Source organism: Procambarus clarkii, chromosome 7 (genome assembly GCF_040958095.1).
Source record: "Procambarus clarkii isolate CNS0578487 chromosome 7, FALCON_Pclarkii_2.0, whole genome shotgun sequence".
In the NCBI taxonomy this organism is placed as follows: Eukaryota; Metazoa; Arthropoda; class Malacostraca; order Decapoda; family Cambaridae; genus Procambarus; species Procambarus clarkii.
The window spans coordinates 21,448,158-21,463,323 of record NC_091156.1 but is presented as its reverse complement, the minus strand read 5'-3'; the positions used below and the strand labels follow the sequence as shown (position 1 = coordinate 21,463,323).

The 15,166-nt window shown below is 50.8% G+C and overlaps 1 protein-coding gene across 1 annotated transcript; it reads left to right on the top strand.

Annotated features, from left to right (window-relative positions):
• Nucleotides 1-11,930: 11,930 nt before the first annotated feature.
• On the top strand, nt 11,931-12,392 carry LOC138357809 (uncharacterized). Its single transcript, XM_069314975.1, has one exon. It carries the CDS (start codon nt 11,931-11,933, stop codon nt 12,390-12,392), a length of 462 nt encoding a protein of 153 aa, XP_069171076.1.
• The last annotated feature ends 2,774 nt before the right edge of the window (nt 12,393-15,166 follow it).

Below are 15,166 nucleotides of genomic sequence, written 5' to 3'. Positions count from 1 at the left end.
TGTCACTATGGCGGTGTGTCCACTCACAGGATGAGTGGCGCTGCCCAATACTGTCACTATGGCGGTGTGTCCACTCACAGGATGAGTGATTCTGCCCAATACTGTCACTATGGCGGTGTGTCCACTCACAGAATGAGTGGCGCTGCCCAATACTGTCATTATAGCGGTGTGTCCACTCACAGGATGAGTGGCGCTGCCCAATACTGTCACTATGGCGGTGTGTCCACTCACAGGATGAGTGGCGCTGCCCAATACTGTCACTATGGCGGTGTGTCCACTCACAGAATGAGTGGCGCTGCCCAATACTGTCACTATAGCGGTGTGTCCACTCACAGGATGAGTGGTGTTGCCCAATACTGTCACTATGGCGGTGTGTCCACTCACAGGATGAGTGATTCTGCCCAATACTGTCACTATGGCGGTGTGTCCACTCACAGAATGAGTGGCGCTGCCCAATACTGTCACTATAGCGGTGTGTCTACTCACAGGATGAGTGGCGCTGCCCAATACTGTCACTATGGCGGTGTGTCCACTCACAGGATGAGTGGCGCTGCCCAATACTGTCCCTATGGCGGTGTGTCCACTCACAGAATGAGTGGCGCTGCCCTATACTGTCACTATAGCGGTGTGTCCACTCACAGGATGAGTGGTGCTGCCCAATACTGTCACTATGGCGGTGTGTCCACTCACAGGATGAGTGATTCTGCCCAATACTGTCACTATGGCGGTGTGTCCACTCACAGGATGAGTGGCGCTGCCCAATACTGTCACTATGGCGGTGTGTCCACTCACAGGATGAGTGGCGCTGCCCAATAAACTCGTCCCTCGGAACAAAATTTAAATGCTCGGGAACTGTTCGGATGTCATCAGTTGAGTCGTGTGTACAGCGTTGTTCATAAATGAACAAGGTGTTTGTTGACGACGACACACTAACTCACAACTGGTAAACCTCTAACTGTTCAACTCACATTGCTTCCCTGATATTCTTATTTCGAATCGCACCTCTGAACTCAACTTAATCACCTCTCACTTAACCAACCCCTAATTATACTTTAAATTCTATTTCCTGTTAATAGTAATTTATATTTGCGAAAACTCTAAATTTAAAATGTATATATATATATATATATATATATATATATATATATATATATATATATATATATATATATATATATATATATGTCGTACCTAGTAGCCAGAATGCACTTCTCAGCCTACTATGCAAGGCCCGATTTGCCTAATAAGCCAAGTTTTCATGAATTAATGTTTTTTCGACGACCTAACCTACCTAACCTAACCTAACCTAACATTTTTCGGCTACCTAACCTAACCTAACCTATAAATATAGGTTAGGTTAGGTTAGGTAGGGTTGGTTAGGTTCGGTCATATATCTACGTTAATTTTAACTCCAGTTAAAGAAATTTACTTCATACATAATGAAATGGGTAGCTTTATCATTTCATAGGAAAAAATTAGAGAAAATATATTAATTCAGGAAAACTTGGCTTATTAGGCAAATCGGGCCTTGCATAGTAGACTGAGAAGTGCGTTCTGGCTACTAGGTACGACATATATATATATATATATATATATATATATATATATATATATATATATATATATATATATATATATATATATATATATATATATATATATATATATATATATATATATATATATATATATAGTGTTTGTACAGTGCACTAATACTTAGGGATATATCTTTGGGGCGAGCGGCAGTTTGGACAAGCCTAAACTGAGGACAGGTTTAAGCCTCACCCACATGCCGCAGATCTGCCAAAACTGACAAAACACCTAATATACATATACCTATACTAACTAAATATAGCCCTAATTATTATTATTTATTTATTAAAATTATTTTGAACACACGATATATTAACTACTGGTGATCGGCGACGAGGGAGGAGGGGGAGGTGGAGAGCGAGTGTGATACGTTTGCGCCTGGCAAAACGTATTTGACTAAATGAAGGTGTCTTGACGGCCTGCCAGAGGCTGCCATGGGCTCACCGCACATACGAGCAGTTTTCATGGAACCAGAACACCAAACCTTACCTCTCCCAGGTCTAACTGTCCACACAAATATTATAGACATTAGTATCAATTTATTTTGGAGAAAAACTGTTTTGGGTACACCCTGTGCTAAATATTTACAACTTCTGTCTTTGGGGTCGGCCGCTGCTTGGAGAGCACGTGGTTGGTATGGGTGGAGAGCACGTGGTTGGTATGTGTGGAGAGCACGTGGTTGGTATGTGTGGAGAGCACGTGGTTGGTATGTGTGGAGAGCACGTGGTTGGTATGTGTGGAGACCATGGTTAGTATGTGTGGAGAGCATGGTTGGTATGTGTGGAGAGCACGTGATTGGTATGTGTGGAGAGCACGTGGTTGGTATGTGTGGAGAGCACGTGGTTGGTATGTGTGGAGAGTACGTGGTTGGTATGTGTGGAGAGCATGGTTGGTATGTGTGGAGAGCACGTGGTTGGTATGTGTGGAGACCATGGTTGGTATGTGTGGAGAGCACGTGGTTGGTATGTGTGGAGAGCATGGTTGGTATGTGTGGAGAGCACGTGGTTGGTATGTGTGGAGAGCACGTGGTTGGTATGTGTGGAGAGCACGTGGTTGGTATGTGTGGAGAGCATGGTTGGTATGTGTGGAGAGCACGTGGTTGGTATGTGTGGAGAGCATGGTTGGAATGTGTGGAGAGCACGTGGTTGGTATGTGTGGAGAGCACGTGGTTGGTATGTGGAGAGCACGTGGTTGGTATGTGTGGAGAGCACGTGGTTGGTATGTGTGGAGAGCATGGTTGGTATGTGTGGAGAGCACGTGGTTGGTATGTGTGGAGAGCATGGTTGGAATGTGTGGAGAGCACGTGGTTGGTATGTGTGGAGAGCACGTGGTTGGTATGTGGAGAGCACGTGGTTTGTATGTGTGGAGAGCACGTGGTTGGTATGTGTGGAGAGCATGGTTGGTATGTGTGGAGAGCACGTGGTTGGTATGTGTGGAGTCCATGGTTGGTATGTGTGGAGAGCATGGTTGGTATGTGTGGAGAGCATGGTTGGTATGTGTGGAGAGCACGTGGTTGGTATGTGTGGAGAGCACGTGGTTGGTATGTGTGGAGATCACGTGGTTGGTATTTGTGGAGAGCATGGTTGGTATGTGTGGAGAGCACGTGGTTGGTATGTGTGGAGAGCATGGTTGGTATGTGTGGAGAGCACGTGGTTGGTATGTGTGGAGAGCACGTGGTTGGTATGTGTGGAGAGCATGGTTGATATGTGTGGAGAGCACGTGGTTGGTAAGTGTGGAGAGCACGTGGTTGGTATGTGTGGAGAGCATGGTTGGTATGTGTGGAGAGCACGTGGTTGGTATGTGTGGAAAGCATGGTTGGTATATGTGTGGAGAGCACGTGGTTGGTATGTGTGGAGAGCACGTGGTTGGTTTGTATGGAGAGCATGGTTGGTATGTGTGGAGAGCACGTGGTTGGTATGTGTGGAGATCACGTGGTTGGTATGTGTGGAGAGCATGGTTGGTATGTGTGGAGAGCACGTGGTTGGTATGTGTGGAGAGCACGTGGTTGGTATGTGTGGGGAGCATGGTTGGTATGTGTGGAGAGCACGTGGTTGGTATGTGTGGAGAGCACGTGGTTGGTATGTGTGGAGAGCACGTGGTTGGTATGTGTGGAGAGCACGTGGTTGGTATGTGTGGAGACCATGGTTGGTATGTGTGGAGAGCACGTGGTTGGTATGTGTGGAGAGCACGTGGTTGGTATGTGTGGAGAGCATGGTTGGTATGTGTGGAGAGCACGTGGTTGGTATGTGTGGAGAGCATGGTTGGTATGTGTGGAGAGCACGTGGTTGGTATGTGTGGAGAGCACGTGGTTGGTATGTGTGGAGAGCACGTGGTTGGTATGTGTGGAGAGCACGTGGTTGGTATGTGTGGAGAGCATGGTTGGTATGTGTGGAGAGCACGTGGTTGGTATGTGTGGAGAGCACGTGGTTGGTATGTGTGGAGAGCACGTGGTTGGTATGTGTGGAGAGCATGGTTGGTATGTGTGGAGAGCACGTGGTTGGTATGTGTGGAGAGCATGGTTGGTATGTGTGGAGAGCACGTGGTTGGTATGTGTGGAGAGCACGTGGTTGGTATGTGTGGAGAGCACGTGGTTGGTATGTGTGGAAAGCACGTGGTTGGTATGTGTGGAGAGCACGTGGTTGGTATGTGTGGAGAGCACGTGGTTGGTATGTGTGGAGAGCACGTGGTTGGTATGTGTGGAGAGCACGTGGTTGGTATGTGTGGAGAGCACGTGGTTGGTATGTGTGGAGACCATGGTTGGTATGTGTGGAGAGCACGTGGTTGGTATGTGTGGAGAGCACGTGGTTGGTATGTCTGGAGAGCATGGTTGGTATGTGTGGAGAGCACGTGGTTGGTATGTGTGGAGAGCATGGTTGGTATGTGTGGAGAGCACGTGGTTTGGTATGTGTGGAGAGCACGTGGTTGGTATGTGTGGAGAGCACGTGGTTGGTATGTGTGGAGAGCATGGTTGGTATGTGTGGAGAGCACGTGGTTGGTATGTGTGGAGAGCATGGTTGGTATGTGTGGAGAGCACGTGGTTGGTATGTGTGGAGAGCACGTGGTTGGTATGTGTGGAGAGCATGGTTGGTATGTGAGGAGAGCACGTGGTTGGTATGTGTGGAGAGCACGTGGTTGGTATGTGTGGAGAGCACGTGGTTGGTATGTGTGGAGAGCATGGTTGGTATGTGTGGAGAGCACGTGGTTGGTATGTGTGGAGAGCATGGTTGGTATGTGTGGAGAGCACGTGGTTGGTATGTGTGGAGAGCACGTGGTTGGTATGTGTGGAGATCACGTGGTTGGTATTTGTGGAGAGCATGGTTGGTATGTGTGGAGAGCACGTGGTTGGTATGTGTGGAGAGCATGGTTGGTATGTGTGGAGAGCACGTGGTTGGTATGTGTGGAGAGCACGTGGTTGGTATGTGTGGAGAGCATGGTTGATATGTGTGGAGAGCACGTGGTTGGTAAGTGTGGAGAGCACGTGGTTGGTATGTGTGGAGAGCATGGTTGGTATGTGTGGAGAGCACGTGGTTGGTATGTGTGGAAAGCATGGTTGGTATATGTGTGGAGAGCACGTGGTTGGTATGTGTGGAGAGCACGTGGTTGGTTTGTATGGAGAGCATGGTTGGTATGTGTGGAGAGCACGTGGTTGGTATGTGTGGAGATCACGTGGTTGGTATGTGTGGAGAGCATGGTTGGTATGTGTGGAGAGCACGTGGTTGGTATGTGTGGAGAGCACGTGGTTGGTATGTGTGGGGAGCATGGTTGGTATGTGTGGAGAGCACGTGGTTGGTATGTGTGGAGAGCACGTGGTTGGTATGTGTGGAGAGCACGTGGTTGGTATGTGTGGAGAGCACGTGGTTGGTATGTGTGGAGACCATGGTTGGTATGTGTGGAGAGCACGTGGTTGGTATGTGTGGAGAGCACGTGGTTGGTATGTGTGGAGAGCATGGTTGGTATGTGTGGAGAGCACGTGGTTGGTATGTGTGGAGAGCATGGTTGGTATGTGTGGAGAGCACGTGGTTGGTATGTGTGGAGAGCACGTGGTTGGTATGTGTGGAGAGCACGTGGTTGGTATGTGTGGAGAGCACGTGGTTGGTATGTGTGGAGAGCATGGTTGGTATGTGTGGAGAGCACGTGGTTGGTATGTGTGGAGAGCACGTGGTTGGTATGTGTGGAGAGCACGTGGTTGGTATGTGTGGAGAGCATGGTTGGTATGTGTGGAGAGCACGTGGATGGTATGTGTGGAGAGCATGGTTGGTATGTGTGGAGAGCACGTGGTTGGTATGTGTGGAGAGCACGTGGTTGGTATGTGTGGAGAGCACGTGGTTGGTATGTGTGGAAAGCACGTGGTTGGTATGTGTGGAGAGCACGTGGTTGGTATGTGTGGAGAGCACGTGGTTGGTATGTGTGGAGAGCACGTGGTTGGTATGTGTGGAGAGCACGTGGTTGGTATGTGTGGAGAGCACGTGGTTGGTATGTGTGAAGACCATGGTTGGTATGTGTGGAGAGCACGTGGTTGGTATGTGTGGAGAGCACGTGGTTGGTATGTCTGGAGAGCATGGTTGGTATGTGTGGAGAGCACGTGGTTGGTATGTGTGGAGAGCATGGTTGGTATGTGTGGAGAGCACGTGGTTGGTATGTGTGGAGAGCACGTGGTTGGTATGTGTGGAGAGCACGTGGTTGGTATGTGTGGAGAGCATGGTTGGTATGTGTGGAGAGCACGTGGTTGGTATGTGTGGAGAGCATGGTTGGTATGTGTGGAGAGCACGTGGTTGGTATGTGTGGAGAGCACGTGGTTGGTATGTGTGGAGAGCATGGTTGGTATGTGAGGAGAGCACGTGGTTGGTATGTGTGGAGAGCACGTGGTTGGTATGTGTGGAGAGCACGTGGTTGGTATGTGTGGAGAGCATGGTTGGTATGTGTGGAGAGCACGTGGTTGGTATGTGTGGAGAGCATGGTTGGTATGTGTGGAGAGCACGTGGTTGGTATGTGTGGAGAGCACGTGGTTGGTATGTGTGGAGAGCACGTGGTTGGTATGTGTGGAGAGCACGTGGTTGGTATGTGTGTAGAGCACGTGGTTGGTATGTGTGGAGAGCACGTGGTTGGTATGTGTGGAGAGCACGTGGTTGGTATGTGTGGAGAGCACGTGGTTGGTATGTGTGGAGAGCACGTGGTTGGTATGTGTGGAGAGCACGTGGTTGGTATGGGAGGAGAGCACGTGGTTGGTATGGGTGGAGAGCACGTGGTTGGTATGTGTGGAGAGCACGTGGTTGGTATGTGTGGAGGGCACGTGGTTGGTATGTGTGGAGAGCACGTGGTTGGTATGGGAGGAGAGCACATGGTTGGTATGGGAGGAGAGCATGTGGTTGGTATGGGAGGAGAGCACGTGGTTGGTATGGGAGGAGAGCATGTGGTTGGTATGGGAGGAGAGCACGTGGTTGGTATGTGTGGAGAGCACGTGGTTGGTATGGGTGGAGAGCACGTGGTTGGTATGTGTGGAGAGCACGTGGTTGGTATGGGAGGAGAGCACGTGGTTGGTATGGGAGGAGAGTACGTGGTTGGTATGGGTAGAGAGCACGTGGTTGGTATGGGAGGAGAGCACGTGGTTGGTATGTGTGGAGAGCACGTGGTTTGTATGTGTGGAGAGCACGTGGTTGGTATGTGTGGAGAGCACGTGGTTGGTATGGGTGGAGAGCACGTGGTTGGTATGTGTGGAGAGCACGTGGTTGGTATGGGAGGAGAGCACGTGGTTGGTATGGGAGGAGAGTACGTGGTTGGTATGGGTGGAGAGCACGTGGTTGGTATGGGAGGAGAGCACGTGGTTGGTATGTGTGGAGAGCACGTGGTTGGTATGTGTGGAGAGCACGTGGTTGGTATGTGTGGAGAGCACGTGGTTGGTATGGGTGGAGAGCACGTGGTTGGTATGTGTGGAGAGTACGTGGTTGGTATGGGTGGAGAGCACGTGGTTGGTATGGGTGGACAGCACGTGGTTGGTATGGGAGGAGGGCACGTGGTTGGCATGGGAGGAGAGCACGTGTTTGGTATGGGTAGGGGAGCACCTGGTTGGTATGGGTGGAGAGCACGTGGTTGGTATGGGTGGAGAGCACGTGGTTGGTATGGGTGGAGAGCATGTGGTTGGTATGGGTGAAGAGCACGTGGTTGGTATGGGTGGAGAGCACGTGGTTGGTATGGGAGGAGGGCACGTGGTTGGTATGGGAGGAGAGCACGTGGTTGGTATGGGTGGAGAGCACGTGGTTGGTATGGGTGGAGAGCACGTGGTTGGTATGGGTGGAGAGCACGTGGTTGGTATGGGTTAAGAGCACGTGGTTGGTATGGGTGGAGAGCACGTGGTTGGTATGGGTGGAGAGCACGTGGTTGGTATGGGAGGAGAGCACGTGGTTGGTATGGGAGGAGAGTACGTGGTTGGTATGGAAGGAGAGCACGTGGTTGGTATGGGAGGAGAGCACGTGGTTGGTATGTGTGGAGAGCACGTGGTTTGTATGTGTGGAGAGCACGTGGTTGGTATGTGTGGAGAGCACGTGGTTTGTATGGGAGAGGAGCACGTGGTTGGTATGTGTGGAGAGCACGTGGTTTGTATGTGTGGAGAGCACGTGGTTGGTATGTGTGGAGAGCACGTGGTTGGTATGGGTGGAGAGCACGTGGTTGGTATGTGTGGAGAGCACGTGGTTGGTATGGGAGGAGAGCACGTGGTTGGTATGGGAGGAGAGTACGTGGTTGGTATGGGTGGAGAGCACGTGGTTGGTATGGGAGGAGAGCACGTGGTTGGTATGTGTGGAGAGCACGTGGTTGGTATGTGTGGAGAGCACGTGGTTGGTATGTGTGGAGAGCACGTGGTTGGTATGTGTGGAGAGCACGTGGTTGGTATGTGTGGAGAGTACGTGGTTGGTAGGTGTGGAGAGCACGTGGTTGGTATGTGTGGAGAGCATGGTTGGTATGTGTGGAGAGCACGTGGTTGGTATGTGTGGAGAGCACGTGGTTGGTATGTGTGGAGAGCACGTGGTTGGTATGTGTGGAGAGCATGGTTGGTATGTGTGGAGAGCACGTGGTTGGTATGTGTGGAGAGCATGGTTGGTATGTGTGGAGAGCACGTGGTTGGTATGTGTGGAGAGCACGTGGTTGGTATGTGTGGAGAGCACGTGGTTGGTATGTGTGGAAAGCACGTGGTTGGTATGTGTGGAGAGCACGTGGTTGGTATGTGTGGAGAGCACGTGGTTGGTATGTGTGGAGAGCACGTGGTTGGTATGTGTGGAGAGCACGTGGTTGGTATGTGTGGAGAGCACGTGGTTGGTATGTGTGGAGACCATGGTTGGTATGTGTGGAGAGCACGTGGTTGGTATGTGTGGAGAGCACGTGGTTGGTATGTCTGGAGAGCATGGTTGGTATGTGTGGAGAGCACGTGGTTGGTATGTGTGGAGAGCATGGTTGGTATGTGTGGAGAGCACGTGGTTGGTATGTGTGGAGAGCACGTGGTTGGTATGTGTGGAGAGCACGTGGTTGGTATGTGTGGAGAGCATGGTTGGTATGTGTGGAGAGCACGTGGTTGGTATGTGTGGAGAGCATGGTTGGTATGTGTGGAGAGCACGTGGTTGGTATGTGTGGAGAGCACGTGGTTGGTATGTGTGGAGAGCATGGTTGGTATGTGAGGAGAGCACGTGGTTGGTATGTGTGGAGAGCACGTGGTTGGTATGTGTGGAGAGCACGTGGTTGGTATGTGTGGAGAGCATGGTTGGTATGTGTGGAGAGCACGTGGTTGGTATGTGTGGAGAGCATGGTTGGTATGTGTGGAGAGCACGAGGTTGGTATGTGTGGAGAGCACGTGGTTGGTATGTGTGGAGAGCACGTGGTTGGTATGTGTGGAGAGCACGTGGTTGGTATGTGTGTAGAGCACGTGGTTGGTATGTGTGGAGAGCACGTGGTTGGTATGTGTGGAGAGCACGTGGTTGGTATGTGTGGAGAGCACGTGGTTGGTATGTGTGGAGAGCACGTGGTTGGTATGTGTGGAGAGCACGTGGTTGGTATGGGAGGAGAGCACGTGGTTGGTATGGGTGGAGAGCACGTGGTTGGTATGTGTGGAGAGCACGTGGTTGGTATGTGTGGAGGGCACGTGGTTGGTATGTGTGGAGAGCACGTGGTTGGTATGGGAGGAGAGCACATGGTTGGTATGGGAGGAGACCATGTGGTTGGTATGGGAGGAGAGCACGTGGTTGGTATGGGAGGAGAGCATGTGGTTGGTATGGGAGGAGAGCACGTGGTTGGTATGTGTGGAGAGCACGTGGTTGGTATGGGTGGAGAGCACGTGGTTGGTATGTGTGGAGAGCACGTGGTTGGTATGGGAGGAGAGCACGTGGTTGGTATGGGAGGAGAGTACGTGGTTCGTATGGGTGGAGAGCACGTGGTTGGTATGGGAGGAGAGCACGTGGTTGGTATGTGTGGAGAGCACGTGGTTTGTATGTGTGGAGAGCACGTGGTTGGTATGTGTGGAGAGCACGTGGTTGGTATGGGTGGAGAGCACGTGGTTGGTATGTGTGGAGAGCACGTGGTTGGTATGGGTGGAGAGCACGTGGTTGGTATGGGAGGAGAGTACGTGGTTGGTATGGGTGGAGAGCACGTGGTTGGTATGGGAGGAGAGCACGTGGTTGGTATGTGTGGAGAGCACGTGGTTGGTATGTGTGGAGAGCACGTGGTTGGTATGTGTGGAGAGCACGTGGTTGGTATGGGTGGAGAGCACGTGGTTGGTATGTGTGGAGAGTACGTGGTTGGTATGGGTGGAGAGCACGTGGTTGGTATGGGTGGAGAGCACGTGGTTGGTATGGGAGGAGGGCACGTGGTTGGCATGGGAGGAGAGCACGTGTTTGGTATGGGTAGGGAGCACCTGGTTGGTATGGGTGGAGAGCACGTGGTTGGTATGGGTGGAGAGCACGTGGTTGGTATGGGTGGAGAGCACGTGGTTGGTATGGGTGAAGAGCACGTGGTTGGTATGGGTGGAGAGCACGTGGTTGGTATGGGAGGAGGGCACGTGGTTGGTATGGGAGGAGAGCACGTGGTTGGTATGGGTGGAGAGCACGTGGTTGGTATGGGTGGAGAGCACGTGGTTGGTATGGGTGGAGAGCACGTGGTTGGTATGGGTGAAGAGCACGTGGTTGGTATGGGTGGAGAGCACGTGGTTGGTATGGGAGGAGGGCACGTGGTTGGTATGGGAGGAGAGCACGTGGTTGGTATGGGAGGAGAGTACGTGGTTGGTATGGGAGGAGAGCACGTGGTTGGTATGGGAGGAGAGCACGTGGTTGGTATGTGTGGAGAGCACGTGGTTTGTATGTGTGGAGAGCACGTGGTTGGTATGTGTGGAGAGCACGTGGTTTGTATGGGAGAGGAGCACGTGGTTGGTATGTGTGGAGAGCACGTGGTTTGTATGTGTGGAGAGCACGTGGTTGGTATGTGTGGAGAGCACGTGGTTGGTATGGGTGGAGAGCACGTGGTTGGTATGTGTGGAGAGCACGTGGTTGGTATGGGAGGAGAGCACGTGGTTGGGAGGAGAGTACGTGGTTGGTATGGGTGGAGAGCACGTGGTTGGTATGGGAGGAGAGCACGTGGTTGGTATGTGTGGAGAGCACGTGGTTGGTATGTGTGGAGAGCACGTGGTTGGTATGTGTGGAGAGCACGTGGTTGGTATGTGTGGAGAGCACGTGGTTGGTATGTGTGGAGAGTACGTGGTTGGTATGGGTGGAGAGCACGTGGTTGGTATGGGTGGAGAGCACGTGGTTGGTATGGGAGGAGGGCACGTGGTTGGCATGGGAGGAGAGCACGTGTTTGGTATGGGTAGGGAGCACCTGGTTGGTATGGGTGGAGAGCACGTGGTTGGTATGTGTGGAGAGCACGTGGTTGGTATGTGTGGAGAGCACGTGGTTGGTATGTGTGGAGAGCACGTGGTTGGTATGTGTGGAGAGCACGTGGTTGGTATGTGTGGAGAGTACGTGGTTGGTATGGGTGGAGAGCACGTGGTTGGTATGGGTGGAGAGCACGTGGTTGGTATGGGAGGAGGGCACGTGGTTGGCATGGGAGGAGAGCACGTGTTTGGTATGGGTAGGGAGCACCTGGTTGGTATGGGTGGAGAGCACGTGGTTGGTATGGGTGGAGAGCACGTGGTTGGTATGGGTGGAGAGTACGTGGTTGGTATGGGTGGAGAGCACGTGGTTGGTATGGGAGGAGGGCACGTGGTTGGTATGGGAGGAGAGCACGTGGTTGGTATGGGAGGAGAGTACGTGGTTGGTATGGGAGGAGAGCACGTGGTTGGTATGGGAGGAGAGCACGTGGTTGGTATGAGTGGAGAGCACGTGGTTGGTATGGGTGGAGAGCACGTGGTTGGTATGGGTGGAGAGCACGTGGTTGGTATGGGAGGAGGGCACGTGGTTGGCATGGGAGGAGAGCACGTGTTTGGTATGGGTAGGGAGCACCTGGTTGGTATGGGTGGAGAGCACGTGGTTGGTATGGGTGGAGAGCACGTGGTTGGTATGGGTGGAGAGTACGTGGTTGGTATGGGTGGAGAGCACGTGGTTGGTATGGGAGGAGGGCACGTGGTTGGTATGGGAGGAGAGCACGTGGTTGTTATGGGAGGAGAGTACGTGGTTGGTATGGGAGGAGAGCACGTGGTTGGTATGGGAGGAGAGCACGTGGTTGGTATGGGTGGAGAGCACGTGGTTTGTATGGGTGGAGAGCACGTGGTTGGTATGGGTGGAGAGCACGTGGTTGGTATGGGAGGAGGGCACGTGGTTGGTATATGAGGAGAGCACGTGGTTGGTATGGGAGGAGAGTACGTGGTTGGTATGGGAGGAGAGCACGTGGTTGGTATGGGAGGAGAGCACGTGGTTGGTATGGGAGGAGGGCACGTGGTTGGTATAAGAGAAGAGCACGTGGTTGGTATGGGAGGAGGGCACGTGGTTGGTATGGGAGGAGAGCACGTGGTTGGTATGGGAGGAGAGCACGTGGTTGGTATGGGAGGAGAGCACGTGATTGGTATGGGTGGAGAGCACGTGGTTGGTATGGGTGGAGAGCACGTGGTTGGTATGTGTGGAGAGCACGTGGTTGGTATGTGTGGAGAGCACGTGGTTGGTATGGGAGGAGGGCACGTGGTTGGTATGGGAGGAGAGTACGTGGTTGGTATGGGAGGAGAGGACGTGGTTGGTATGGGAGGAGAGCACGTGGTTGGTATGGGAGGAGAGCATGGTTGGTATGGGAGGAGAGCACGTGGTTGGTATGTGAGGAGGACACGTGGTTGGTATGGGAGGAGGGCACGTGGTTGGTATAAGAGAGCACGTGGTTGGTATGGGAGGAGGGCACGTGGTTGGTATGGGAGGAGAGCACGTGGTTGGGATGGGAGGAGAGCATGGTTTTTATGGGAGGAGAGCACGTGGTTGGTATGGGAGGAGGACACGTGGTTGGTATGGGAGGAGGGCACGTGGTTGGTATAAGAGAGCACGTGGTTGGTATGGGAGGAGGGCACGTGGTTGGTATGGGAGGAGAGCACGTGGTTGGTATGGGAGGAGAGCACGTGGTTGGTATGGGAGGAGAGCACGTGATTGGTATGGGTGGAGAGCACGTGGTTGGTATGGGGGGAGAGCACGTGGTTGGTATGGGAGGAGGGCACGTGGTTGGTATGGGAGGAGAGCACGTGTTTGTTATGGGAGGAGGGCACGTGGTTGGTATGGGAGGAGGGCACGTGGTTGGTATGGGAGGAGAGCACGTGGTTGGTATGGGAGGAGAGCACGTGGTTGGTATGGGAGGAGAGCACGTGTTTGGTATGGGAGGAGAGCACGTGGTTGGTATGGGAGGAGAGTACGTGGTTGGTATGGGAGGAGAGCACGTGGTTGGTATGGGAGGAGAGCACGTGGTTGGTATGGGAGGAGGGCACATGGTTGGTATGGGAGGAGGGCACGTGGTTGGTATGGGAGGAGAGCACGTGGTTGGTATGGGAGGAGGGCACATGGTTGGTATGGGAGGAGGGCACGTGGTTGGTATAGGAGGAGAGCACGTGGTTGATATGGGAGGAGGGCACGTGGTTGGTATGGGAGGAGAGCACGTGGTTGGTATGGGAGGAGAGCACGTGGTTGGTATGGGAGGAGAGCACGTGGTTGGTATGGGAGGAGAGCACGTGGTTGGTATGGGAGGAGAGCACGTGGTTGGTATGGGAGGAGAGCACGTGGTTGGGATGGGAGGAGGGCACATGGTTGGTATGTGAGGAGGGCACGTGGTTGGTATGGGAGGAGAGCACGTGGTTGGTATGGGAGGAGAGCACGTGGTTGGTATGGGAGGAGAGCACGTGGTTGGTATGTGAGGAGGGCACGTGGTTGGTATGGGAAAAAATTGCTCAACAAAACAAAATTTGCTCAACACAATACATTACTTCTGATATTTTCTTCTATACTTCTGTTAGGTTAAAGGTTAAAGTATTAGAAAAAATTATATAAACCCTAATAAATACACTAAGTTCAAAAAGAGGTTAGGTTTAAGGGTGAAGAATAAGAACAAATTATAACAAACATAATTAATATAACTTATAAACAACTTGATGAACTTACAATGTATAAAGTGCTTAAACACACATCTCTAACAAATCTTAAACATTTCATATATAACAAATAACACTTGAAATGACCAAACACCTATGTATAACAAACCTATGAGAAACCTATTTTTCACCAAATTAACTATGAGTTAATTGGTGAAAATTATAAAACTTAACATAGGATATTATATAAATGGATTCTTTGCTTGGGACTTTAAACCTAAGTGTGATGAATGAGAAGACTTAGTGTGATAAATGTATTAAGAAAGTATGTAAGGATTTGATGTCGTAAATAGGTGTTTATATAAATTATTTGAAAAATATGAGAAAATATAAGTTAGGATACGTAAAGGATAGGTGGAGGTAGGTTAGGTTAGGGTTATTGGGTTATGTAAAGGAGGGATGTTTAAACAACACTTTAATGAGAATATTAAAGATTGAAAGCGGAACAGTGGAAAACGGAAATAAGATAAGATAAGATAGATAAATTAGTTGGATATGCGTTTTATGTAATGTTCTGAAATTAGTATATATGTAAGAGTTTCTCAAAGTGTCTAAGTGTTTGCAAGAGTTGTACTAGTTTGTCTAAGAGTGCTTATGATCTGTGAGAGTTCATCATATGTATTTACATGTTTATCTAAGTTTAAGCATTTGTACAAGTTTGAGAGAGTGTGTAAGAACAGAGTGAACGGGTGCATGTGCAAGTCTGTGTTTGTTTGTGTAAGTTTGTAATCTGAGTATTTGTTTAAGCTGCATAAGTTTGCAAATATAATTGTATGTGAATGTGTAAATGAGACTGTGGCATGTATATTATGTGTAAGTATTTATGTAAATTATGTAAAAATGTATGTGGCATGGATATTTTATGTAAGTCTGGTGTAATATCTATAAGTTTGAAAGAATGTTTTTTGTGTAAGTAAGTGAAGAGTTGATGGTTCAGAGAAAATAAGATGATTCTTAGGTTAGGTTACATTATGTAGGAGAGGGAAGGTA